Source organism: Ursus americanus, chromosome 23 (assembly GCF_024610735.1).
Source record: "Ursus americanus isolate L20-20 chromosome 23, mUrsAme1.1.p, whole genome shotgun sequence".
NCBI lineage: Eukaryota > Metazoa > Chordata > Mammalia > Carnivora > Ursidae > Ursus > Ursus americanus.
The window spans coordinates 25398470-25423348 of NC_142149.1; the positions used below are offsets into that span (position 1 = coordinate 25398470).

The 24879-nt window shown below is 46.3% G+C and overlaps 3 protein-coding genes across 15 annotated transcripts in view; 2 read left to right on the forward strand and 1 right to left on the reverse strand.

Moving 5' to 3' along the window:
* Window positions 1-1135: 1135 nt before the first annotated feature.
* On the forward strand, window positions 1136-8467 carry NME1 (NME/NM23 nucleoside diphosphate kinase 1). Of its 2 annotated transcripts, none has more exons than XM_045773071.2 (5): window positions 1136-1237; window positions 3161-3290; window positions 6308-6409; window positions 7422-7534; window positions 8144-8467. In XM_045773071.2, the coding sequence occupies exons 2-5, from the start codon at window positions 3165-3167 to the stop codon at window positions 8259-8261; spliced, it is 459 nt and encodes a 152-aa protein (XP_045629027.1). In that variant the 5' UTR covers window positions 1136-1237; window positions 3161-3164; the 3' UTR covers window positions 8262-8467. The 2 variants fall into 2 exon arrangements, with proteins under 2 accessions (XP_045629027.1, XP_045629028.1); XM_045773072.2 differs by having other exon boundaries at window positions 1142-1237; window positions 3147-3290.
* Window positions 8468-10671: 2204 nt separating this feature from the next.
* Window positions 10672-14669, forward strand: NME2 (NME/NM23 nucleoside diphosphate kinase 2). 2 transcript variants are annotated; one of them, XM_045773070.2, is made up of 5 exons: window positions 10672-10868; window positions 11441-11569; window positions 12338-12439; window positions 13199-13311; window positions 14417-14669. In XM_045773070.2, exons 2-5 carry the CDS (start codon window positions 11444-11446, stop codon window positions 14532-14534), a joined length of 459 nt encoding a protein of 152 aa, XP_045629026.1. In that variant the 5' UTR covers window positions 10672-10868; window positions 11441-11443; the 3' UTR covers window positions 14535-14669. The 2 variants fall into 2 exon arrangements, with proteins under 2 accessions (XP_045629026.1, XP_045629025.1); XM_045773069.1 differs by lacking the exon at window positions 10672-10868 and adding an exon at window positions 11035-11171.
* MBTD1 (mbt domain containing 1) overlaps window positions 14513-24879 on the reverse strand; it is a 69436-nt gene continuing 59069 nt past the window's right edge. For 10 of the 11 annotated variants that reach the window (XM_045773065.2, XM_045773064.1, XM_045773067.1 and 7 more), the window contains one exon: window positions 16730-19962. In XM_045773065.2, coding sequence (XP_045629021.1) covers window positions 19844-19962 — 119 coding nt within the window. In that variant the 3' untranslated portion in view covers window positions 16730-19843. Of the gene's footprint in view, window positions 14814-16471; window positions 16667-16729; window positions 19963-24879 lie in introns of those variants that run through there. The other variant, XR_015721307.1, reaches the window with a different exon arrangement.

Below are 24879 nucleotides of genomic sequence, written 5' to 3' on the forward strand. Positions count from 1 at the left end.
ATATGTCCAGTTCCTCAGCACCACTTTTTTTTTTTTTAAGTAATCTCTACAGCCAACATGAGGCTTAAACTCACAACCTCAAGATCAGGACTCCCGAGCTCTAAGCAACGAGCCAGTCAGGCATCCCAGGACCAGTTGTTGAAAAGGCACTTGATTCCACTTTGTACCATTTACCCCCACCTATGGCAGTCAGAACGATTTTTTTTTTCATGTGTATCAGATGACGTCATTCCCTGTTCAAAACCTTCCAGTGGCACCACAACATAACCTGGCCTCTCTCCGATGGCATTTTCTCCCACGGGACGTCCACTGTAATACTATTCCGCGGCCAGATAAACACCAGACTTGCTCCCTCACTTCATGCACGTCTGTTCCACTGTCACTTCCTCAGAGTGGCTCTTCCCAACCAACTTTTTTTTTTTTTTTAAAGATGTTATTTATTTATTTGACAGAGAGAGACAGCCAGCGAGAGAGGGAACACAAGCAGGGGGAGTGGGAGAGGAAGGCAGGCTCCCAGCAGAGGAGTCAGATGTGGGGCTCGATCCCAGATCACGCCTGGAGCCGAATGCAGACGCTAAACGACTGCGCCACCCAGGTGCCCCCCCCAACCAACCTTTTAAAGTTGTTTACTCCTTCATCCTTTCTCCCCTGCCCTGCTTTTTCTTAACAGCACTAACATAACACAACGTATTCCATATCGATTTGCTCAGTTGTGTATTCTTTGTCCCCATTCCCAACCGCACCAAAACCTCCCAAGTTTACTGCTATACCCTCAGGCCCTGGAAAAGTGGCCGGCATACAGTAGATACTCAATAATGCAGTGCTTGATAGGCTGGAAAGAATGAGTAAATGTAAAGTGAGAAAGACCTACTTCTAGGTCAGGTGCCCGTTCGGACTTCGTGCAAAGTGGGAGCGCCACCTCTCGGGGAGCCAATTTACTCGGGAACGAAGGAAGTGAGTCATAGAACCTTAAGGGAAAAAAAAAAAAAAAAGGCAGCTTACCGGAAGAGCAAGAAAAAGCAGTGCCGGAAGTTAAGCGTCGGAATGTTGCTCTCTAGAATGACATCCGACTCCCAAGAGGAAGCGTGGCCGAGTGGTGTTCTGCAAAACAGGCTCCCCGGGAGCCGATCCGAAAAGAAGCGTTCCGCACCGGCGGGTGCCAGGAACCACGTGGGGCTGGGGCGTGTTTCCGGTGCCGGCGGCCCCAGGAGGAGTTGCAGCCCAAGCAGCTGGAGGGGTGAGAGGGGTTTGGAGTCCTGAGAAGAATAAGGGGGAGATATTGGGGTCGGGGGAGAGGGGAAGAGACAGGGTCGGATGAATTCCGCTCTGAGAGGTGGCCAGAGGGATCGGATGGGAGGGCGGGGCGGGGCAGGGCCGGCGGACAGGTGCAGACCTGTCAGCGCAAGTCCCACGCCACGTGGACTTGCCTTTGTCCGTGGCTGCCTTTTCCATCAGGCCGCGACGACAGGGGTTGTGCCTTATTTGTCTTTGTCGCGTGCAGTGCTGGGCACGGAGTTGGGGCCCAGTAAGTTCTTGCTGAATGAATGAATGAATGAGTGTGTCTCGGTTGGTATGGAGGACATTTATAGTTATAAATGGTATGGATAGAGGCTGTTTGTGGCTCGTTAGCCCCATTTGCTCCTGCGGAGTCCATGCTTGTCTCGAGCTTCCATTGGGAGTTCTCCGCCAGCCTTTGGGTTTTGTCTCTTTTTCTTGCAAGGGCAGGGCGATTAGGACTTAAGACATTTTCTTTGCTCTTTTTGAATGCTAGGCCATGTGGCTAGGTACCAGGGACAGACACAGGAACAAACCGTCCCTGTATACAGGCTGCAGACCGGTGGGGAGACAGAAACACAAACAAATCAAAATATATTAAGGTGCTATAATAAGAGGTTAACTAAAGTACAGGAAGATAGAGCCAGAGATAGATGGCTATCCTCATTAGGGAGTGACTTTCAAGGTCAGGGGCCTCCTCCTTTCCCATCTTGTGGAGGCAGAGCAGGTCATGAGCCCAGTCTTCTCTGTAAAAGGCAAGGTCTGGGACGGACGTTCTCTAGGCCTCTTTCCTGCATGATGTCCCATCTCAGATATTACTAATAGCTCTCATTCTCCCACCATCCACCTTTTACCGGTTTGTCAGAATATTCATTATGTGTGATAATGTAGCATAAGCATTTTATTGGGTTGGGAAATCGGGATTTTGGACCTCATTCTGGTGCTCTAGATTTGTTTGTTTGTAAAATGAAGGGGATTGTAACGAAGTAATCTCTCAAACCCCTTCCAGTTCTAATACCATGACTGTGGCAGTAGGTCACACTGTTTCATTCTGCCTTGGACCTGATACCACTCTATCACTGTAGTTTCCCCTCTCTGGATAATTCAGAAAGATGGTGTCTTTTTTTTTTTTTTTTTTTAAACATTCCCTACCTTAATTCTGCCACGGTATTGGCTACAAAATAGATGTTTAATAGAAGCTTTTAGGTCAGATTGGATAGAAATAATAGCCCCTGCTTTTGGACCCTTGCCCACCCTGGGATATTAGTTCAGGGTTAAGGGGATTGAGGAGGAATTGGTTTTTTTGTTTTTGCTTTGTTTCTTTGCTTAGAGAAAATTCTTTTTTCCCCCCTTAGGAACATTTCTTACACATGTGCTATTCCAGAGTTTTTCACGGCAGCACCTTGTGGTGAACACAGTCATACACTGCAATAGCACACTATTCTTTTTTTTTAAGATTTATTTTAGAGAGAGAGAGGTAGGCGCATGTGAGCAGGGAGGGGCAGAGGGGGAGGGAGAAAGAATCTGGAGCAGATTCTGCACTGAGTGCGGAGCCCATTGCCCAGCTCTGATCCCAAAGATCATGACCCGAGCTGAAATCAAGAGTTGGACACTCAGCCGATGAGCCACCCAGGCGCCCCAATAGCACACTGTTCTTGGAATATACAACTACCATTGTAGGCATGTTGTTTATACATATATCTTTAAAATGTGTCTTAAAAGTAGCACAGGCTGGTGAACACACTAGGAATGGGGTTTTTCCCAGAGACACTTGGAGTTGGCGTGACAGAGTTAAACCAGCTTTATGGGGTAATCCGCTTGACAAGGATAATGATGTCGGCAGGATATTCAGTGCTGTTTCATCCTCCCAGCTGTTTATCCTCAGGACCATGGCCAACAGCGAACGAACCTTCATTGCCATCAAGCCTGATGGGGTCCAGCGCAGCCTCGTGGGAGAGATCATCAAGCGTTTTGAGCAAAAGGGATTCCGCCTCATTGCTATGAAATTAATTCAGGTAAGTGGACTTAATTCTTCATATTTCTGTTCGTTTGGAGTACAGGGGATCATTGTAGGTTAGCCTCCCCGTTCCCCCCCTCCCCTCCTTTTCAGCCTTCTCCATGTAAGGTGAACACATGTCCTGAAACCTGGAAACTCCTTGGTGCCTAGCAAGGTGGCCGAGTCCTACAATAAACCAAGTTACTGGGACTTTTGGAAATAGCCTCCGTTTTCCTTAGGAAGGCAGAGTTCTGCATATTACTGCAGCACTGTGATTTCTTTCTCTTTCTTTCTTTTTTTTTTTTAAGATTTTAATTTTGAAGTGATTTGCACACCCAGTGTGGGGCTTGAACTGAACTCAGAGACCAAGAGTCGTACTCTCCATTGACTGAGCCAGCCAGGTGCCCCTATTTTTCTTCTTCTTAAATTTTTTGTTTATTTTTCTTCAAATTTTTATTTAAATTCTAGTTCGTTAACATACAGTGCAATATGGGTTTCAGGAGAGCACTGTGATTTCTGACTTAGAGCCCTGGGTGTGTTTGAACTCCTGGGCTTGAGCTTCCTGAACAGATAATTTCAGAGAACCTCCCTCCTCCCACACCCCCGTCTTTGAGGCGGGGTGATTCTCAGCAAGGAGATCTTTTCCATCTTTATTTACCGCCCACTTAGTGTCTAGTGTATATTAGGCACCATCGGGGCATGTTGGGGAGAAAGCTGTGGTTTTGCCCTTGGGAAGGCCCGCGTGAAAACAGCAGAGAACAGACGCACTTGCAAGACATCTGCAAAGCAAGATTTCAAAAAATGAAAAGGAGGGGCCACCTGGGTGATGTAGTTAGTTGTCAGACTCTTGGTTTCAGCTCAGGTTGTGATCTCCGGGTCATGAGATGGAGCCCTGCGTCAGGCTTTGCACTCAGCACAGAGTCTGCTTGGGATTCTCTCTCTCCCGCTGCCCCTCCTGCTCATGCTCTCTCTCTCTCTAAAATAAATCTTTTTTTTTTTAAAGATTTAATTTTATGTATTTGAGAGACAGTGAGCGAGAGAGGGGAGAGAGAGAGAGAGAGTGTGTGCACAAGCTGGGGGAGAGGCAGAGGGAGAGAGAGAGAAGCAGGTTCCCCGCTGAGCACGGATCCTGATGCGGGACTGAATCCCAGGACCCTGGGATTGTGACCTGAGCCAAAGGCAGACGCTTAACCAACTGACCCACCCAGGCACCCCTAAAATAAATCTAAAAACAAAACAAAACAAAAATGAAAAGGATTAATTGGCCAAGAACCCTTTTTCAGACAGACCTGGGAAATGAGAATTCAGGTTCTCAAAGCAGATAAATTAGTGGGCAGTCTTTTTTCCTATCCTAGAGTCATCTTTGGACTCTACTAGTGCATTTTAAATTTAGTTTGATTTGCAATTTAGTTCCCGTGTGATGTTTTAGAAAACTGCTTTAGTATAAAAGGGACTAGATGGATGTTAGTGCAGAGCGGGGGTATATGATGGAACGATTAGTGCCAGGTGTTGGAGAAGCATTGCTTTCCAGAGAGTTTGCATATTAAATTGGGTTTTGAAGGCAACGTGAAAGGAAAAGTATTGTTGATCAGGCATTAACTGTGTGCTGGGCACATGTGTTTTCTTTGGCTCTCATGACAGCCCAGAGATATACTTACTTCTATGCCTGTGGTCATCAGTGATGAGGAACCCAGGGCTTGGTGAGGTTGAGTAACGTATCTGAAGGTACACAGGTAGTGATGGGGCAGGGGTTTTAACTCGGGTCTCTCTGACCCGTAGGTGCGTGCATTTTTTCTGTTACACTGAGTTTCCTATCGTGGATGTGGGCTTGAGGAAGAATGGGAGGAGGGAGAGCTGCCAGGAGTCTGCAGAGTTGTTTATATCTGACATAGAGGAGGGAGGGGAGGGAAAACTTGAGGTCTCCCCTCCGAAAAAACCCTATAATCTGTTCTGCAGATTAAAGATAACCAGAACCGGGATGCCTGGGTGGCTCAGTCGGGTAAGCATCTGTCTTCAGCTCAGGTCCTGATCCCAGGGTCCTGCCCCACATTGGGCTCCCTGCTCAGCAGGGAGTCTACCCCTCCCCCCTGCTGGTGCTCTGTCTCTCACTCTCTCAAATAAATAAATAAATAAAATCTTTAAAAAAATAATCAGAACCAATTAGTAGAATTGAAAGAGTGTCTGGGGAAGGGAAGGTCAGGTCAGTGTGTGTGAGGAGACCACGACTATCCTCAGTCTTCCGTTGGGATTGGAGGGGGTGGCAGAGGATAAATTGCTGACATGGCGTGGTCACGTGGCTGTGTCATTTTACTTCGGCAAAGAACGATCAACCGGAGGCTGAGTGATGGGCCGTTCTGGAGGTGCTTTCTGCCCGCCGCTGTCCACGTTTGGGTGTGACTGCAGTGCACAGTGCACAGAACCGGGGGACGAAGGGTCCTTGTTAGACCCAGAACAAGCCTGTGGGTAGTGGCAGAGAGCGAGGCTGGCTGAGGGAGTTGGAATTGACACAGATGGCTTGCTGTCTGGCTAACTCGATTTATTGCTAGATGTCATGTACTTTTGAGGCGCTTGCGAAATACCTGTGGGGCTCGCGTAGTTCCACACCCGGCCCCTGGCCTTTCTCTTCTGAGTAAATGTGCAGTCTCCCTGGGACGTGGCGGGGTTCAGTTTGCTTCTCACTGAATGCCAAGACCCCCCCCACCCCGCCACTTCCCTCTGACATTTTAGTTGAGGCTTACTCGAAATGAATGGAAATTCATCGTATTGTTAGTTTTGCTGTCTAAGATGGGATTCGATTCTAATGTTCTGTGGTTTTATTCCGATCAGTCAAGGCCAATGGGGGGAGACTGGCACAAAGCTGAAACTTTCAGCCTCTCTGGCACTGCTCCCCTCTGGTCGTGTCGGGAGTGGACTGCGTTATAACAGAATCAGTGAGCTAAGAGCTCACATTTTAGACAGCAGTGAGTGGGAAATAACTCGATGGCTGGTTCTTAGAAAGTCTGGGGCCCAGTTCTCATTCTCGGTGCTGTGCAACAGGCTTCCGAAGACCTTCTCAAGGAGCACTACATTGACCTGAAGGACCGTCCGTTCTTTGCCGGCCTGGTGAAGTACATGCAGTCAGGACCTGTGGTTGCCATGGTGAGTGTGCGTGTGTGGGATAGCGATGTGGGTGACTCTGTTGGGAGCCAAGAGTGAGGGCTGTGACTCCTGCCTCGGACGCCGGGTCCTCACTGATACACAGGAAATGGGGGCTGGGAGGATTGGGCAGTTAGGATAGGAGTTAGCTCTCTGACCCACCAAAGGCAAGATGCGTTTGTCTGCTGAACTGAAGACCCCACCGCGACTCCTAGCTGGGGGCAAGCAGGAGAGGTCGGCCTGACTCTATACTTCGGGAAGCAGGGAGACTGTTCCTTCTTGCTTATTGCAATAATTTTCCTCCAGGTATGTACTGGTTGTCTTCATTGCACCAGGCTCTGTTCCAGACTCTGGGGAAACAGTCGTGAATGAGATTTTGCTCGCCTACACATCTTGAAGGGGGAAGATGGGCAGATAATGAAGAAATTAAAAAAATATATATATATTAATGATTAGTGATATGCCCAGAAATGAAATAGGGTAACGTGACAGCAAATGGCCACTTTAGATCGGGTGCTTAAGGAACATGCTTTTCAAGCTGAGATCGGAGTGAGAAGAAGGAGCCAGGCATATACAAAATCACGTTGAAGAATAGTCCTAACAAGAAAACAGCAAGTGCAAAGGGCCTGAACTTTTCGAGGTACAGAAAGAAGGCTGGAGCAGCTGGAGCCTGGTGGGTGGCAGAAGGTCAGATGCCATGAGTTCAGAGGCACGGGCGCAGGCCAGAGCAGGCAGGGCTGTGCTGGCCATGCACTGGCCGAGCTCCGGGACGGATGCTAGCAGAGGTCTAACAGTGGGCATTTTTAAAAGGCTGCTCTGTCAAGAGTGGACTGTAGAAGAGCAGGAGTGGTAGCAGGGGGACCAGTATTCCTAGTGTTGGAACAAACAGCTGCTCCATAACTACTTCTTCAGTGTGAAGGGGGCTTTTTGTTTTCTTTCTTTGAATTAATAGTTCTCACATTTTCTGCTGAGATGGGTTTTTTTTCTTTGACCATATATTCTTTTATCCTTGGAGGTCTGGGAGGGCCTGAATGTGGTGAAGACAGGCCGAGTGATGCTCGGGGAGACCAACCCTGCGGACTCCAAGCCTGGGACCATCCGTGGGGACTTTTGCATCCAAGTTGGCAGGTAGGAATCAGTGCTTTTTGCCTTTTTCCAAAATCTGAGTTAGGTGACACGAGAATTTGGGTTCCTCGGGCACCTGGGCTCAGTTGGTAGAGCATGTGACTGTAGATTTTGGGGTTGTAAGTTGGAGCCCAGCCCCACTTTGGGTGTAGAGATTAGTTTACAAAAAAAGATCTTAAAAAAAAAAAGATTTGGGTTCTTGAGGCTGGGATGGACAGGATTCCATATGCAGATCAGTTTGAAATCAGTTCGTTGTCTTTTTCCCCCTGAAACTGGTGTCTGGCTTAGCGAGCCCTCTTGCCGTTGGCCATCAACATCACTGTGGTTGTGCCTGTCTTGAGAGGGTAGAACCCGGCGCAACACACTTTGTTGGCCAGAGTCCTCTCTGCTTCGTCAGTGTTGCTCCGAGGACTGGAATACGGGGAGGGTGTTCTTCATCCTCACCTTCACTGTGCTTGTGGGCTTTTTCTTTTAATGTGGACTCGGGTGCAGGGGGCTTTGGCTTTTTCTGCTGCAGGGGCTGTCAGCTTTCTGGCAGTGGGAGCGAGGGGGGCTTCCGGGCAGTTGAATCCTTTGGGTCTTGGTAACGTGGCTGCCTCTCTCCCCATCCAGGAACATTATCCACGGCAGCGACTCTGTGGAGAGCGCGGAGAAGGAGATTGGCTTGTGGTTCCAGCGCGAAGAGCTGGTGGATTACAAGAGCTGTGCTCAGAGCTGGATCTACGAGTGACGAGTGCCGAGTGCCGGGACAGCGGACCTCAGTGCTTTGCTCATTCCATTCCCTTTCCCTCCCATGAGTGGGGGCCAGGCTCTCCCAAATCCACTTACTTCTGAGACCTTCCTTATAACCTGGAGGGGAACTCTTGGAGCTGGGAGAGCTCCCTGTACAGTATTATGTGCTACCATCAGATTAAAGTGTTTCATCCCAACCTAGGATTCATCGAGTCGGTTACTTTGTATTGCCCTATTGCTTTGTATTCTTTTTTCTTTTCCATTTACTCTGGATAACCTGAGCTAACAGAGAGTGTAAGTACTATGTAAATTATTTTTATTGGCCTGAGAGATCTCTGTCTCTCTTTCTCTCTGCCCATCCCTCCCTTCACTCCTGCATCTCATCTGCTTTTGGCACCGAGCCAGTCTGCAGTCCTTCAGGAAAGATCTGCTAGGTTGCCCAGATTGTACTGGGTACAGAGGATTCACTGGAAATGAGAGATATCCTTCCTACTCTTGAGAAGCTCTCAGGGACTCAGCAGATGGGGCAGTGTGTGAAGTTGTAACTACTCTAAAAACAGAAAAGCTGGATAGTGGGCCTGGTCCCTGAGAGGACTTCAGAGGAAGCAGGTGAAATCTTGTGAGTAGCTTTGATGTGTTGGGGCGCTGATTTGGCTGCTTTAACATAAGCAAGATGGAAATTTACTTATCTTTCATTTAAAAGTCTAAACTAAAAATCTAACATACAGTCCTGTGTCTAGTTCACAGTACTGTGTTGTGTACTTGCAATTTGCTAAGAGGGTAGATATTAAGGTGCTCACACACACAGATGAAAATGGTAACGATGCGAAGTGTGGGATGTTCATTGTGGTAATCATTTCACAACATATGTAAATTAAAACAGCAGGTTGTATACCTTAAATACGTAACAATTTTTGTCAGTTATACCTCAATAAAGCTGCAGAGTCCAGGTAGGTTAGCAGCGGTGGTGATGGTGGTGAGGTTCTGATCCTTGAGGTTGTCCAGGGACTGATTTCCTTCTAACCGGTGTAACATGCCTTACCCCCTACATGTGACTAATGGCAAGTTGGGAAGGGAAGTGGATTGTTTCTTTGAAGAACTGTCACCCTGAATTTACCATCTTTGCTCCCCCTTCCATCCCGCTGGCCAGAACTTCTTCATGGGCAAGCCTCTTGCTGCAAGAGAACGTGGAAAGTGTTATTTTTATTTAGGCACCCTTGTGCCTAGAGAATACTCCGGAGCTCTCCTATGTGAAGGGGGAAGCTGAGAATACATACTGGGGACAATTACTTTTGCCATAAACTTTAGGGTTTCTTTCCTGGTATTCTCCCTGTTCACCTGGCTTTAGTAGAGGCAGTGGAGAGGAGGGGAGTTGGGGTGGGAGCTACCGTGTTTTCCCAGTTTCACTGGGGTGTGCCTGACGAAACTGTAAGATTATTTCAAGTATGCAATGAGAGTTGACACGTATAATTTGTGAAAGGATTTCCTCCACGGGGGCTACTTTCCTTCCATGCAGCTGAGGACTAGATGCATTTCTGTTTCACACAAAGCATGGCCTGTGTGTTTGGGGCAGAGAGAAAGTACCGGCACCTTTGGGGATTGAGTATGTGTGTAGTGAGGCAACCGATCACACCTTGCCCAGTTAAGGGCTGTCTTTCCAGAAAGGACAGGGAATGTGAAAGGCAGAACGCTGCTATGAACCATACCACAGAAGCTCTTCGTGCCTGGACCAAGGGGGCAAACAGCTCCCCAGAGGAATTCCCAGCCTCTTTTCCACTGGTGACATTGAGTAACTGAAAACGAAGCCCGAATTAGTGCTTCACCTTGAAGCCAAAGGGAACACTGGTCTCTCCAGAATGAGGACTGTGCTTTAACGCTCGGCAACTAGCAGTCTGGGAAGCCAAGGTGGACCAGAGGGCTGGGGTGCAAGGGCACCTGGCTCCGGGGGGCCCAGTCAGACCAGGTTCCACACTCCGCACTGACAAACCCAAAGGCAGGCCAGTCGAGGTGGAACAAGAAGAGAATTTATTTCAGGGAGGCCAACAGGAAAGACTGGACCAACGTCTCAACGACGGTCTCTAAGCGCTGAAAATACTCCGGGTTTCTATTCGGAGACTCTGGGACAAAGGTCGGTGTGTACCTGCAGGTGGGCGTTGAAGGTCAACTCCAGCGGTGTCTTGGGGTTGGTCCTGCGGAGTCCTGCTCAGGGCGGTCCTCGTTGCTCGAGGGGCAGTTTCGGTTCCCATCACGGGATGCTTTGCCTGCGGAGATAAACTGGGAAGAGGAATTCGAGGTCAACATGGAGGCCGCCGAAGTCCTCTGTCAACGCGGCAGGTACCGGCTGTCCGTGCGGTCGCCGGGAGCGCTCGGGTGAGGTTCCGGGGAGGGACAGACACGAGGCCTCCGACCATCTCCGGGGACAGGCACGGCTGGACGGGCGTCCGGACGGGCCGCGAGGAGGGGCTCGCCGCCTCCCCCGCCGCGAAGCTGGGCGCCACCCAAGGGCGGGGAGCTGGGTGCGGTCGCGGCAGGTCTGACCGTGTGAGAGCGTCTGGAGTCTGGTCCGGGTCTGTGTCCGGCTGGAGAGCCTGAGCGCACGGGCAGCGTGAGTGTGCGCGGGCGTGCGCGCGTGGGGCAGGAGGTGGGGCGGGAGGGCTGCGGGCCGCACGTGCCGAGTCCCAGCCGCGGGCACCCCCCGCCCCCGGGAGAGGAAGCCACTTCCTGCTCCCGAGCCCCCAGCGCCCCCTCGCCGGCCCGGGGCGTGGACAGAGATCTCGGGCCGCGTCGGCCTCACGGGTTGGGCGGCGGGGCGTCCGGGGTGTGGCCGTCGCGCGGCCCTCCTCCCGATCCGCTCCGGGCCCCGCCGCTCGCTCCACGTCTCGTCTCCCGCCGCGCAGCCAGCTTCCCGGTGAGGCGCTGGGGGTGCTTACCCCGCCGCCCCCCCGGGCCCCTCCCCAAGAACGCGCTAGCCTCCCGCACCCCCCCCCACCCCGGGCCCTGCGCCGGATCCCCTCCCGCGGGGCGGGGGCGGCCGGCGGGCGGTGTCCCCGCGGAGCGGACGGAGGGCCCGGGGCGCCCGCGGGGTGGGGATGCGGGGGAGGCGCGGGCCGGGGGGAGGGCGGCCGGGGTCCTGTGTCCGCGCGGCCGCCGGGCCCTGAACCGACCTGTCGCCCGCAGGCCATGGCCCACCAGGAGCGCACGTTCATTGCCATCAAGCCGGACGGCGTGCAGCGCGGCCTAGTGGGCGAGATCATCAAGCGCTTCGAGCAGAAGGGGTTCCGCCTCGTGGCCATGAAGTTCCTGCAGGTAACGCGGCACCCCTCCCCTCCCCCCGCTCCCAGGTGCCCGGCGGCGGGCGCTCCGCTTGCTCACCCGCCGCCACTTACCGCCCCCCCCCCAAGGCTCTCGCCCCGCGGCGATCCTGGCGCCCCAGCCTGGCCCCAGGCCCGCGCGCTCGGGCGCCCTCGCAAGGTTAAGTGGAGATGACGTGACGGCCGGCTGGCGAGTGGTGGAGAGAGCCTGTCCCCCGGGCGGGCCGCGCGGGCCGCACGTGTCCATGGTGGGAGCTCCCCCCCCCCGCCCCCGGTTTAGGGCAAGGCCCGGCACTTACACACTTTACATCTGGGGTCCAGATCTGGACTTTCAGGGAGAAGTCAGTCTTGATATCTTAACCAAGCCCATCTGGGAAGAGAAGAACGTTTTCACTTAACATGTGAAATGTCCGAAAGGGCACTGGAAATGGGCCAGAAGAGTTGACATGACCTCTCTCCGACGTATTTCCTTCAAAGGCAGACAGCGCTTAACCCTCCACATCTAGATTCTCGGCCATCTACTTCTTAGGATGATAACCCCACTAATACCACTGACATTTTGAGGATGTCTTCATGATCCAAACAGTCTTTCTGCTAAAAGAGTATCTGTGGCAGGGTTTGGGTAGGATTTCTATATGCGCCTTATGAATGTTGCAGGACTTGGAGAACCTGCCTTGGGAATGGGGGGTTCTGAGGATGGGACAGAGCCATTTTTCAGCCCTTTGGGTGTACATCCTAACTGTGACCTCCTGTTTTGTGCCAGGCCTCCGAGGAGCTCCTCAAGCAGCACTACATTGACCTGAAGGACCGTCCCTTCTTCCCGGGGCTTGTGAAGTACATGAACTCCGGGCCGGTTGTGGCCATGGCAAGTGCTTGTGGGGGCTGGGAGTGGAGGGCCGGGAATAAGGGCTGGTGCAGAACCCAGCTTGCTCAATGCCAGCAGCGTGTCCTCTGTTTAGACATCTTCCCGGCCACTCCAGATTCCTTGTTTGACAAATGGAGCCTGCTGGAGTTACTTAGTGAACAGAGCAACTAGGAGCTTGGGAGGAAAAAGCATGGGGAACCAGACCTTAGAAAAAGTTCTGTATGACCCACTGCTAGAAATGGAGCAGTCTCTTTCCTCCTCTGGCATCAATGTCCAGCTGGGAATGAAGAAGAATAGAAAGTTCAGGAGGGAGGCACTGAAATTGGTCCCAATTCTCGGAGGACAGCTCTTTGTTCGTGTTTTTCCCCCGGGCTGCACTTTCTGCTTTCATGGGAATCTTCACCGTGTCCTGCACTCCTGTCCTTCCCCCGATCCTGTTCCAGCACGATCACTTTCCTCTCCCGCTTCATCACTTTCTCCTTGTGCTGTGGCTGCCTGAGGTTCTTTGTCCTGTTCATCCTCTTCTCAGGCGGGAAGTCCCCAGCTTGGGTGGATGGTTTCTCTGTATCCGAGCTGTCCGCTCGGGATGGAGCACAGAGCGTCTCCTACAGGCCGCTGCTGTCTCGTATTGGGGTGAGCTGCTTAACCGTGTCACCGATGGGCCTGACAGAAGCATGCCGTGAGGCAGGGACGAAGGTTTGTCCGGAGTGGTCCCAGCTGACAGATCTGATGGCAGTTCCTCTTCCCGACTGTTTCCAGGTCTGGGAGGGACTGAATGTGGTCAAGACGGGGCGAATGATGCTTGGGGAGACCAACCCAGCGGATTCGAAGCCAGGCACCATTCGTGGGGACTTCTGCATTCAAGTTGGCAGGTAAGCCCTGAGGGGTGCTGGCGACTTTTTCTCAAAAGGCACTTCAGTGGGGATATGAAACATTTTAGGTGTATCCCAATTTCAGGAAAATCTGAACTTTTAAAATTAGGTGGTAATGATCACTGGATGAAGGTTTTCTTCAATAGTTATTTCCCTAGGCTACTTAAAATTTTACCTAAGGCCTTGCACCAGGGAGCTGTGTGTGGTAGGTCCCGTGGGACACGGCAGAAAGCGCAGAGTGTGGGGAATGCCTCGGCTATGCTCCTTGTGGTGCCCTGGCTGTGGGTGCACCACTTAACCTTTTGGTTCCCTCACTGTATAAAATCTGTACAAACACTTTGTACAGAGTTTTAAGATCCAGGTGGAATAAAGGGATTTCAGTGAGCGTGAATGTTTCAGTTGGGCTTTGCAAGTGAATGTTTATGAAAACGCAGCAGAAAGGGCCGTTGACCCCACCTAGTTTGGTTATTGGTCCGTTATCCCTGTGTTTCAAAATTCAAGAAGTAATGTTTTGTGGCACAGCAGTCTTGGGGTACAGGCCCTGTTTTGGAAACTGGGGAGTATGTATAATAAAGTTGAGCCCGGGGATACTTTTGATCAAATACATTTACAATTTTATAGTTTTTCTTTTTTAAGAGAGAGAGTAGGGGTTTGGGGTTGGGTGGGGGGGAAGAGGAAGAGGGAGAGAGAATCCCAAGCTGACTTTGCGCTGAGTGCAGAGCCCCAGTGGGCCTCGATCTCACAACCCTGAGATCACGACCCAAGCCAAAATCAAGAGTCAGATGCTCAACTGACTGAGCCACCCAGGCGCCCCTGATTTTATAGTTGCTTTTAAGAGGAAATACTTTGGGGGTAGATCAAGTGGTACTTTGGCTGAAAAGGTCTGCAGTGACTGTCCTTTGCCTTAGCCGTAAACAGACTTTGGCACTTTAAAATGTGGTTAAGTTGGGGCGCCTGGGTGGCTCAGTCAGTGAAGCGTCTGACTCTTTATCTCAGCTCAGGTCTTGATCTCAAGCCCCATGTTGGGCTCCATACTGGGTGTGGAGGCTACTTTAAATAAATAAATAAATAAAATGTGGTAACTAGTAATTGTTCTCTTTCTTAGGAACATCATTCATGGCAGTGATTCAGTAAAAAGTGCAGAGAAAGAAATCAGCCTATGGTTTAAGCCTGAAGAGCTGGTCCACTACAAGTCTTGTGCTTTTGACTGGATCTATGAATAAAGGGGGACAAAGCATCCATCCCCTTTGGCATCACTTGACGTGTCCCTGGACACAGCTCTTCATTCCGGTGACTTGGAAGTACTAGAATCCATTTTTTCTAAAACGTACTTACCAATAAAGCCTTTGGAAACTGTGCGTCCTCGTGTGCTTACTTGATACTGCACTGGAAGAAGGGATTTGGTTCCTTGGCTTTCGTAGCATTATCCGGAACTCGGTGATCCTGCTTGCTGTGGAAGAACGATCTGACCCCTTCTCAGCACCGGGATGTACTGCTAGACTCTAGGAGGTAAAGTAGAGAGGCTGAAGAGGACAAGTGTGGCATTGGCTGTGTGTCCAAAGGAAATAATGAAAAAAATATCCCAGCCACCTTAGAGGTTGTAGAAATGTGTATTTCTATACAGTGAGTTTGTTGAAGCTTGAGTGAAACACAAGAGTAGTCAAGTTGTCCAGATTTACATCTTTGTTGACTGGTAACGGGGCAAGTTAGGAGGAAATGGAAGTCTAACGACATGGGTAAAATGAGGGTAATACCACCGCATTGCAGGTTTAAAAGAAAGAATGTATCTAGTGGCTGGTCCCTGGTAAAGTGTTCCCTGCAGCCCTACCCCACTTTTTACTCTTCCCTGGGGTGAGATACGGATCATGCCTGTTACCTGGGTTACAAGCAGTGATTGGTTACAAAATTCTTACTGCCTGCATTTAAGGTTAATTTCGCTGGAATGGCGCAGTTGGAAGACAATACCAAATAGCACCCATTAATATAAATGATACTATCACCTGGAGTCCGGTTTATAGGCCGCCTCCATGGCTCAGTTGGTTTAAGTGTGACTGGTACTTACGAGACTGGTACTCGTATCCCCATTTTACAGCTGAGGAAACGGAGTGACAGAGTTAACAAAGGCTGTCAGTGGAAGCGGCTGGCTTCCGACCCCATGCTCTTGGTCACTCTGCTTAACTACCTTACCTAGTTTTCCTTCCAAGTGACCCCTGAAAATTATGAGTTTGGAGGGTAACTGAAATCAGATTTGGAGTGGGGAAAGCTGAGAGGAAGGGTGTGAACTTTGGGACTTCATTCGCTAGAACTGACCGGGAAAGGGTTGACTATGGTGAGATTAAAGTGACTGCCCTCTGGAGTAAGGCTGGGCTTTGGACCTCATCTTATCTTCCAGCTAGGTGTGTGAAAGCAGACAACTCCTTCAGAACCTTTTATGCTTTCCATAAAACTTTTTTGGAAACACATATTAAATGCATTATTTAAATGCCCTAGCCTCAGTAACAGTCTGTAAGAGGAAATCCTTTACTGTTGTCCCCTGATCTCACAAGGCCGGATGAACACCGCAGGGGTAAAGAGTTCTCTTTTTCGGGGAAACACTTGGTACTCTTAGAGCGTATGTTGGGCATAAAGCACACCAGGAAACTAGCTTTCCCAGCGGGCACGTAATGGTTTCAAGAATAGTATGTGTATCTCAAAGCTCATGGGACTGTAAATGAGAGCCAGGCTGGGAATTCCAATGTACTAGGCAACCGTTCAAGCCATTTAGGGTAGAAAGCAGGGCAGAAATTAGGTTCTACTTTTTTCTTGCAGCATGTTAGATTTTTCTAAAGCATGATGATGAAATTAACCCCGGAAGACCCAATCCATCTGTTCTCTTACATCCATAAAATTGTCTACAAACTGCATTTTTTAGTAGAAATTGAATAATTTACTAACAACTTAGTTGCTGGTAGAGGAGGGTGGCTTGCATTTCCTCTTCACGGAAACAGCAAGAGCCAGCTGGGATCATTTATTCACATCCTATGAATTTTGTCTGCTTAAAAAAAATAAAGTCTCCCAGCAAGCACACCAACCCTGAAACCCATGTTCTAGCCACAGGGATGCACTCTCCCCTCCAGGGCTCTGCACTCCCCTCTGCCCGTGCTGTGGTTTGGCCGTTTACCTTCGTCTGTGAAATCCTGGCTTGAAAGCAGCCGCGTCCACACAGCCACCCGCATACTGTCCTCCCTTGTCAGCCGGGAGTAGACTGCTCACTCAACGTGCCTGCTTTCCCCTTGTCTGGTCACAGGTTCTGTGAGGAAGGAACCCACCTGGCTCTCTCGGGGGCTTGTGGTTGCTCACAGAAGGGACTCAGTATCTTGAATAAAAAAAGGAAACCCCTCAAAGACCAAAGCGTATTAAAGAATTGCTCCGATGCAACTTAACTTTAACATTTTATTTTGTGTAAAAAAGGGCAAATTTAGTGAATTATTTTCATCTTGTACACAAAGTTATAATTTTAATGCTTTTCACATCCATGCTGAAAATTTGCAGTTTGGTAAAAATGAAAGGAACATAAGTTTCTCTGAAGGAATTTTTCACGCCATTATATACACTTCGTGAGAAAGTCTCAAATACTTTCTCAGTGATCACAAGTTACCAAGAAAATAAAAGAGTAAATTTGTACAGATATTGATCTATGTATCAAATACATACAGAAGTGATGTAAAAACCTTATGCAGTTTACTTTGACCTCTGTCCTCAAAAGATTTGCCCAGGGACAGATGCTTTTCTTTTGTATAAATGACTGTGGCTTTATTTAAAATATGAAAGTCAAAGGAAGCAACCCAGTTTCATCACAGTATTTTTAAAATCCCTTCCCAATAGTAAAGGATCATTACCAAATATATAGCACCATAATACAAGTATTGATGGGAGAGGGTATTCACATCACGCAAAATTAATATAATAAAAACAAACAAACACTGAAAACCCGTGTTAGTATCCGTAGAATAAGAAGTTGATAACAGCTTTAGCTTTCCTCATACACAGCAAGGAAAAGGTTAAAGAGTTTAAACTACCAAAAAATCCCCAAATAATCCTAACAGGAAAAAAAAAATGGTAACAAACCCAAGGTCAGCAGTACACTTTGAACCGTAAGAGAGAAGGGGGCTATGGGGTTGTACACCGGAGTTATGGCTAAGACGGCTATCTCCTCTGCACCGGCCTGTTTCTGTTCGGAAGCAGCAGGAGTTAGAGCCTGAACAACGAGGAGGGCTTCGGACTGTGTCTAGACCGTAGGAAGTCCTCGCCAACGTCTAACTGTTGGTCATGGGATCAAGATGAGAAACACTGCACGAACAGGCGGGACATTCGAAAGCACTCAGAGCCTGGTTTTGCCGTATGACTGGAAGCTTCGAAGATCTGGCTACAAATGAGCACTGTGCACAGAACCAATTACCAGGCTCCAAACCAGATCCCTCCTGGTTTACTCAGTTCCCCACAGAGCCCCTAAGCCCAGGGTACGGCCGAGTACGCCCTGCAGCTGGCTCCCTGGGCTCCTGTCCCGGAACCGGAGCCTGACAACGAAGACTGTGGTAAGCCCTGCTTTGGAAGTCTTCTAGGCTTTACGTTTATGGGAAGATTCTTAAAAGCTGGAGATTTGGGAAGTGTGAGGATGTCACATTTACAGTAGGTCCCTCTCAGTAAGGTTGTTTAAGATAAATATCCAGTAATTTAACAGCTGAATTCACACATATTTGACACATGAGAATCAACTTGGCATTGATATGATCTGCATTTATGCCCCTAAAGAGTCAGTATTAAGAAATGTTGACATGCGATTCCATACATTCTTACACTATAAAGTAACAAATTTTACTTCCAGTAGCAACTACAAAACCTTATGCTATTAACCCCTCTTGCATAGAATGAGGTAAACCTGTGCGTATTACCAATGCTATTATTCCCAAAAGTAGAGCAATATTTTAGAAAATAAATTGCTGGTTTTTAATGTTCTATGCATTTTAAAATTCAAACAAAAATCTTACCTAAAATGGTCTCCTGGGGCTTTCCATTACCTTTTTTTTTTTTTTTAAAGCATTCCATAGGCTGAAGGACTTTAGAGGTTAATCATTTTGATTAATTTCTAATTAGCCCTACCTATATTCCAGAGGAGACGGCCAATGTTATCACTCTGAAGAGGCCAGGCTAAGACCCAGAAGCACTTCTAGAACAGATGCAATTAATTCCTGAGAGTTTAGTTTATGAACCTCACTGGTAAACGCTAGAGCTCTCTCATTCAGTCACAACTCAGAAAGTTAGAAAAAACGCAGAGAGCAAACCTTTCACCAATTTACCCTTGTATCCTCTTTTTTTTTTTTAAAGGAAGCCATGTGAATTTTAAAGTAGGGAATGTTTGAAATGGTCCAAATCAGTTATTACTGTTAAAATTAATTTTGAATACAATTAAAAGACAATTCATACTATATATATATATATTTATATATACGGAATTTTAAGAAAATTAAATTCTCTTTCAAATTAGTTTTTTTTTTAAACAAATCCAGGATAGTTAAAAGCAGAGCTGGAATGATTTTGAATTCTAAACTGATTTTTGGCTTTAAACAACTTTTGATTTGATTCTACTGGTAATACAGAAGAACATCTGTTTTGGGGTGTGGTTATACTAAGTATTATCTAACAGATGGAGGGAAATGGCAGAGAACTGATCAGAATCCCTCTTGTGGGGTATCTTTTAGTAAGGAAAAGAAAATGAACGAAGGACAATATTGCATTTTCCCCAACCCCTCAATGCGTAGACTGAGATCCTGTTTATCTTTGTCAACCATTCCAGTTTAACACTTTAGTGTTAGGATAATTTTAATCATTTTTTAATTAAAAGAGAACATATAAAAGTATCCAGAGTTCTTCCAGTTTCATATAGAACTCCAAATAAATCTTCACAGAATGAAAAACATTTCTGTACAAACATTTAAAATGGGCTGCAATAAAATGCCAGCAAGCAGAATTAATTACCCCTTCCATGATCTATGTGGTGACGAACCCTCCATGAGAGGGGGGTTCAGTTGCATATTTCTGCAGCAAAGGAAGCTGGAGATGTGACTGGCCTAACTTCTAAAATCCCAAAATCTCCCAACAGGTACCAAAAAGGTTCATTTGTAATGACAGTTCATTTGCATTTACAACTATATCCTTCTTAAATCATTTCCTTCAATCCTGCTACCTAAACTTTAATCTTACCAAAAAGTTAGAATTTCAGTTGTTAACAATGCACATAAATCCAAACTTGGAAAATATTACAAAATTCTTTCAAAAGCTTCAAATACAACACAAAAATTGTCCATCTTTTATAAATTGAAAAATTTCCCCCCACGACTAAAATAGTTTCCCCACCCACCTGAAAAATCTGGAACTGAAATTTTCTATGTTTAGCAAAATGTCCCAGTAGAATAGCCCCGCTGTACAGCTCGAGTGAGTAGAAATCAGTCCTGTGTAAAATTCCTCCCCTCCCGCCCTCAGTTCTGGAACCCTCTCAGGGCTCCTGTTTGATGTAGAAGCTGGCAGAGCCGTTGCTTTCCTGATCAGACGCTCCTTGGAGGAAACTATAATCCTCTCCGTCTATCAACTCCTCCTTCAGCTGCAATGTAGTCACTGCATGAAAGAGATAAACGCATGGCATGTTATTAAGTGTTTCTGGAATATTCAGATTACTTTCCATCTTGAGGCTCCACCAACTTTATAGTTAGTAAGGCTTCTTCATGTCTTCAATAACTCTTTGAAATTCACCCCCTGAAGTACAAACATTTAATTCATTTTAATTTTCAAAGTATATCAGCAGTGAAGGAAAAGTTCCGTAAAGGAATAGTGAGCTACTGCGAGCTGGACCCTGCACGATGGACATTTTCAATGAAATGGTCAAGGTAATAGTGAGCACTAATTTGGCAAGAATAATTAGAATTTTTCTTATAGTGAAGTATTCACTTTTATGTCAAAGTCTATACAACAATGACCTATTTCTCACATGATTCCGAACTATAATATTTAAAATAAGTAACAACACAATAAATAGGACTTCAATGTAATCTCATTATTTCCAAGGAGTACCTTTATTAAAAAGACTCCCTGTAGAAAAATGATATAAATCTGATAATATTAAAATAGTACTATAAATAATACGAAGTATTCTATCATCAAGATGGATACTATGTGTATACAGAATTTACATATTTATAAAAACAAAAGATAAATCTGATATTAGATAAACATCTATGTTAAAACTAAAATCATGGAAAACTCGAATAATCATTTTAGGTAAAATAAAACTACTGACATTGGCAATGTGAAAATCACTGGTGCAGAACAGCGAACATTGCCAATGGCATCACCTAACAGCAGTCCTGCCGGAGTTCTTATCTGAGGACTTCCTTTTTCCCCTTTTCTTTTTTAAAAAAAATTTTAAGTAGGCTCCATGCCCAACAATGGGCTTGAACTCACGACCCTGAGATTAAGAATCGCATGCTCTACCGAGTCAGCCAGGCACCCCAATGACTTCCTTTTTAATGGAAACAAACCAACAGTATAGGCAGTCCTCAATTTATAAATAGGTCCAGTAGGTCTTATTTCTGTGGACAATTGTTTTTCAGTTTCTAATATTTTCAGTGGGGTTTAGATTTCTTGACAGGCACTGAAGTCATGCTAGTAAGAATCCTCACGGACAGGAGGGAGTGCTCTTTCTAATGCATGGGCAAAGATGAAGAGAAAGAGACATTTTTTCTTTGCTGGGCCCAGGAGTGGTGTTGGGCAAAAACTTTAGGCTGTTTAATTCTGAGATTCTCCTATCTTTTTACTTCCCTATTTTTTAAATAAAAATGATCTCAGCTAGGTGCTAAAAACTAGTCTTAGTAACTACCAACCTCTCAGAGATGTGTCCAAGTTTCTTAAAAATGTTACTGTTTAACCGAAATTGAGCTGGTCAAATTCCAAATAACTGAAAGGATGGGTGATCTTGTATGCCAACAGTAATACAGACTGGAATCGAATCCCATGGTGAGCAGTGCTAGTTTTCTTCTCCGATTTCTTCAGCACACTGATGGGCTACATCAGAGGTCACAAACTGTGTCCCTCCCACTCCCTCGCCTGTGTCCCATGGTTCTTTTGAATGTGACTGAATAATCTGAAACAAGAGACTTCACCTACGACCTGGGAAAGCAGGGAGACTCGGCAACAGGCGGCCAGCCCTGTCCAGGGGCTGTGCTCGGTGGGAACTCGCTGGCTGCTGTGCTCGGCGGCTGGGCAGCCTGAGCTCCCTCTGCCACGGTGCCTGCCCCGAATGTGTACGTGCAGCACGCGACTCACACTCACGCTGGCGTGCTGCTACTCCCTGAGGGAACCTGTCTGCTTCCAGGAGGCACTGGCTCCAGACAGAAAGTGCAAACTTTTTGTTTCTTCCATTATGGATCTTTTCATTACAACTGGAAAGAGAGGATGCGTACATATATGGAACGTAAATTGGGAACTGCTTATACAGAAAAAAAAGGTCAATTTATGAGAATTAGGACTCAGAGTATTCAGATGAATAGTAAGCCAAATAAGTTTTCATGAACCACTAACTAGACAGTGTCACCATGTGGAACAATATTAAAATGGTTACACTTTATTTTTATTTTTAAAAATTTTATTTATTTATTTTTGCGAGGGGGGGAGGGAGAGAACTCGCGCAAGCAGGGGGAAGGGGCAGAGGGAGAGGCAGACTCCCTGCTGAGCAGGGAGCCCAGGGAGCCCAATGTGGGACTCGATCTCAGAACCCTGGCACCATGACCTGACCCCAAGGCAGATGCTTAACCGACTGAGCCACCCAGGCGCCCTAAAATGGTTACACTTTTAAAGTCAAATAGTACAGTCACAGAAAAATATTTTCTGTCCTGATCTTAGTTACAAAAGATTTGTTCCAAAAATAGTGGTCTTTGGGGCGCCTGGCTGGTTCAGTCCGCAGAACATGTGACTCTTGATCTTGGTGTTTTGAGTTCAAGCCCCACGTTGGGTGTAGAGGTTACTCAAAAAAAACAAAAACAAAACCACCTTAAAAAAAAATCTTAAAAAAATAGCTTTGACATCTTATTTAATAATTTAAAGAATAATCTTTTGAGAGATGTCAGTTCATTTCATTTTACTTTGGTACTTGTTTTGGTAATGGTGTTAAAAAATTTCATAGCCCAAAGACAGAAAAGTGAATACACTATGCCTGTAATAATAGCAAAACAAACACGAATCAGACTGTTGAAAGTCAAAGCAAACAAGACTGTGCAGTTATTTTCTTTATAAAAAAGTACTTGATATAATTAAAAACGCTTTTATGGAGAGTATCAAGTATCTAATAGTTATCCTTCAAATCTAACCAACACACATTAATTGTTAGGGACATTTGAACAATACCATGAAAATAAACACATGGAAAAAAAACCCCCCAATTTCATTAAAGGTGCAGTACCCACGATAAAAGGTTGGTTGAAACAGTATCTTGTTATAGGATGGTCAGATGGCTATATGAATGAGAAAAGAACTCCTGCGCTTCAAGACCAGACATGTTCCATTCAAACCAATGTTGTTCTGTTTCGTTTTTTGAAATTAAGAAAGGTAAGTTGAGATTGTAAACAGTTCTGAAACTATTTGCATTTACTACTAACAACAAATTTCCGGATTATGCTTCTATGCATGTTAAAATATGAAAACAATGTGCTTAAAAAAAAGTAACTCAAGATAAAGGTGAAACGTTCACTCAGATGTGGAATGGTTCCATGCAAAGTTTCACTGTTTTCATGGAACCTAAAATAAAGCCTGTCTGGTATCTTCACGCTAATCATTTCTCTTTTCCAGGCCTTATTCTCAATGAATGATGGATGAAATAAAAAAGACCCTGTGGCCGAATGTCAACTTCCATGCAAGTGCATTTTCTGAGCTCCATTTTTAAAAAGAAGTCACTTTGTGGACTCTAATCACTAACATTTCAGGAGATAAACTAATGGAAATCATGTTTTCCTAGCTGGGGAAGTCCATAAATAATAAATTCCCAGTGGCTAATCAAACTGCAGCTTTCAGGTAGTTAGGACAGGAATGCAGTCCCCATACGGCTTCAGCAGAGTAGGATCACACCACGTCCCACGAGATGGGTCCCTGGATGAGAACTACAGACAGTGGTGGAAGAAGGGCATCATGTAAGAGACCCCCTGGTTTCCGTCCCATGCATCTACTCTGAGTTCGTGGGTTTTGCCAATCCTAGAAGTTTTATTTTACATGAATCAGTCATCTCTCACCGAACACGACACACGCCTTCTAAAGTAGTCTAATGCTTAAAGAAAACACCTAAAATCCAATAAAAATTCAAACATATTCAGAGCTCACAATGTCTACAGGTAATGACTTAGGTTAAGGAAGACTATGTCATAAATAACAAGTACAAAAACAAAGTCAGAGACACAAACAAGAAAAGAAATTGAAATGTTCTTAAGACTTTGAACGTTTTTCCACTAAGGAGCATATAAACTTACATTTGTAGTCCTAACCTATTTTTTATACAAAAAAGGCATAGTAATTTCCTCTAGATACAAGGATATCAGAGTGATCGTCAGAAAGGCTTAGACTAGGGAGGATGAAGATAACCTAATACACCGATGGGGAGGCAAATGCTAAAAAGAACACATCTTAGAAGGCAAAAAACAAAAAATAAAAAACAAAAAAACCTCCAAAAAACAAAAACACACAACCACAAAAAAAGGCCAAAAAACCCCCCACAAAAACCAAAACCCCAAAAAACTTCAGGTAAAAAGGCATTATCAAACAGAGGAAGAAAAAGAAAACAGAGCTAGGTATTAAGTCCCATCAGGGTTTTCAACACACAAGAGGCATTCTGAAGACTACCGATTAAATAAAACCACCGAGTTTAAAAGCAACAGCTTGGATACGGCAGAACATATGCCAAGGCCTGTACGACTCTGGCCGTGAAGCTGTCTCTCTGTACTCATGTCTGACGTTCATCACATGCAAGTAAAGCCTTTCTGATACTCTATGATAATACATTTGCTCTTAGCAATTACGAAGGGCAAAACCTTTTGCAGTTTTCCTTACAATCAACTAGCTTGGCCAAACCAATTAAATTTAAATTAAATGTCACTTACTGAATCAGTGTAAATATGGAAACATGAAGTTATGGGAATGAATTTTACTCACATTCAACACCAAAACTGTACAAGTATTTATCTCCAAGTTCATGTCATTCAACTACAATGGTGGTCACACTGTTACCACCAGAACCCAAATTCCATAGGAACGCAAAACACATCCTTCCTAGTGAGTGAGAGACGAAAAGCTTCGTCTTTGGGTCTGATTAATCAGGCTGATCCCTAATGGTGTATTTCTCCCCCAGGTCACACCACATGGAATTCTGTGATGGAAAATGTTCAACTATTTTAATGCAACCACGGAACAGTACAAGTGGTCTCACAATTCAATCAACTGAAATGATGAGCTTTACCCTAAATTTGAGGCTCAGAAGTGGTTTAAAAGAAAATAAAA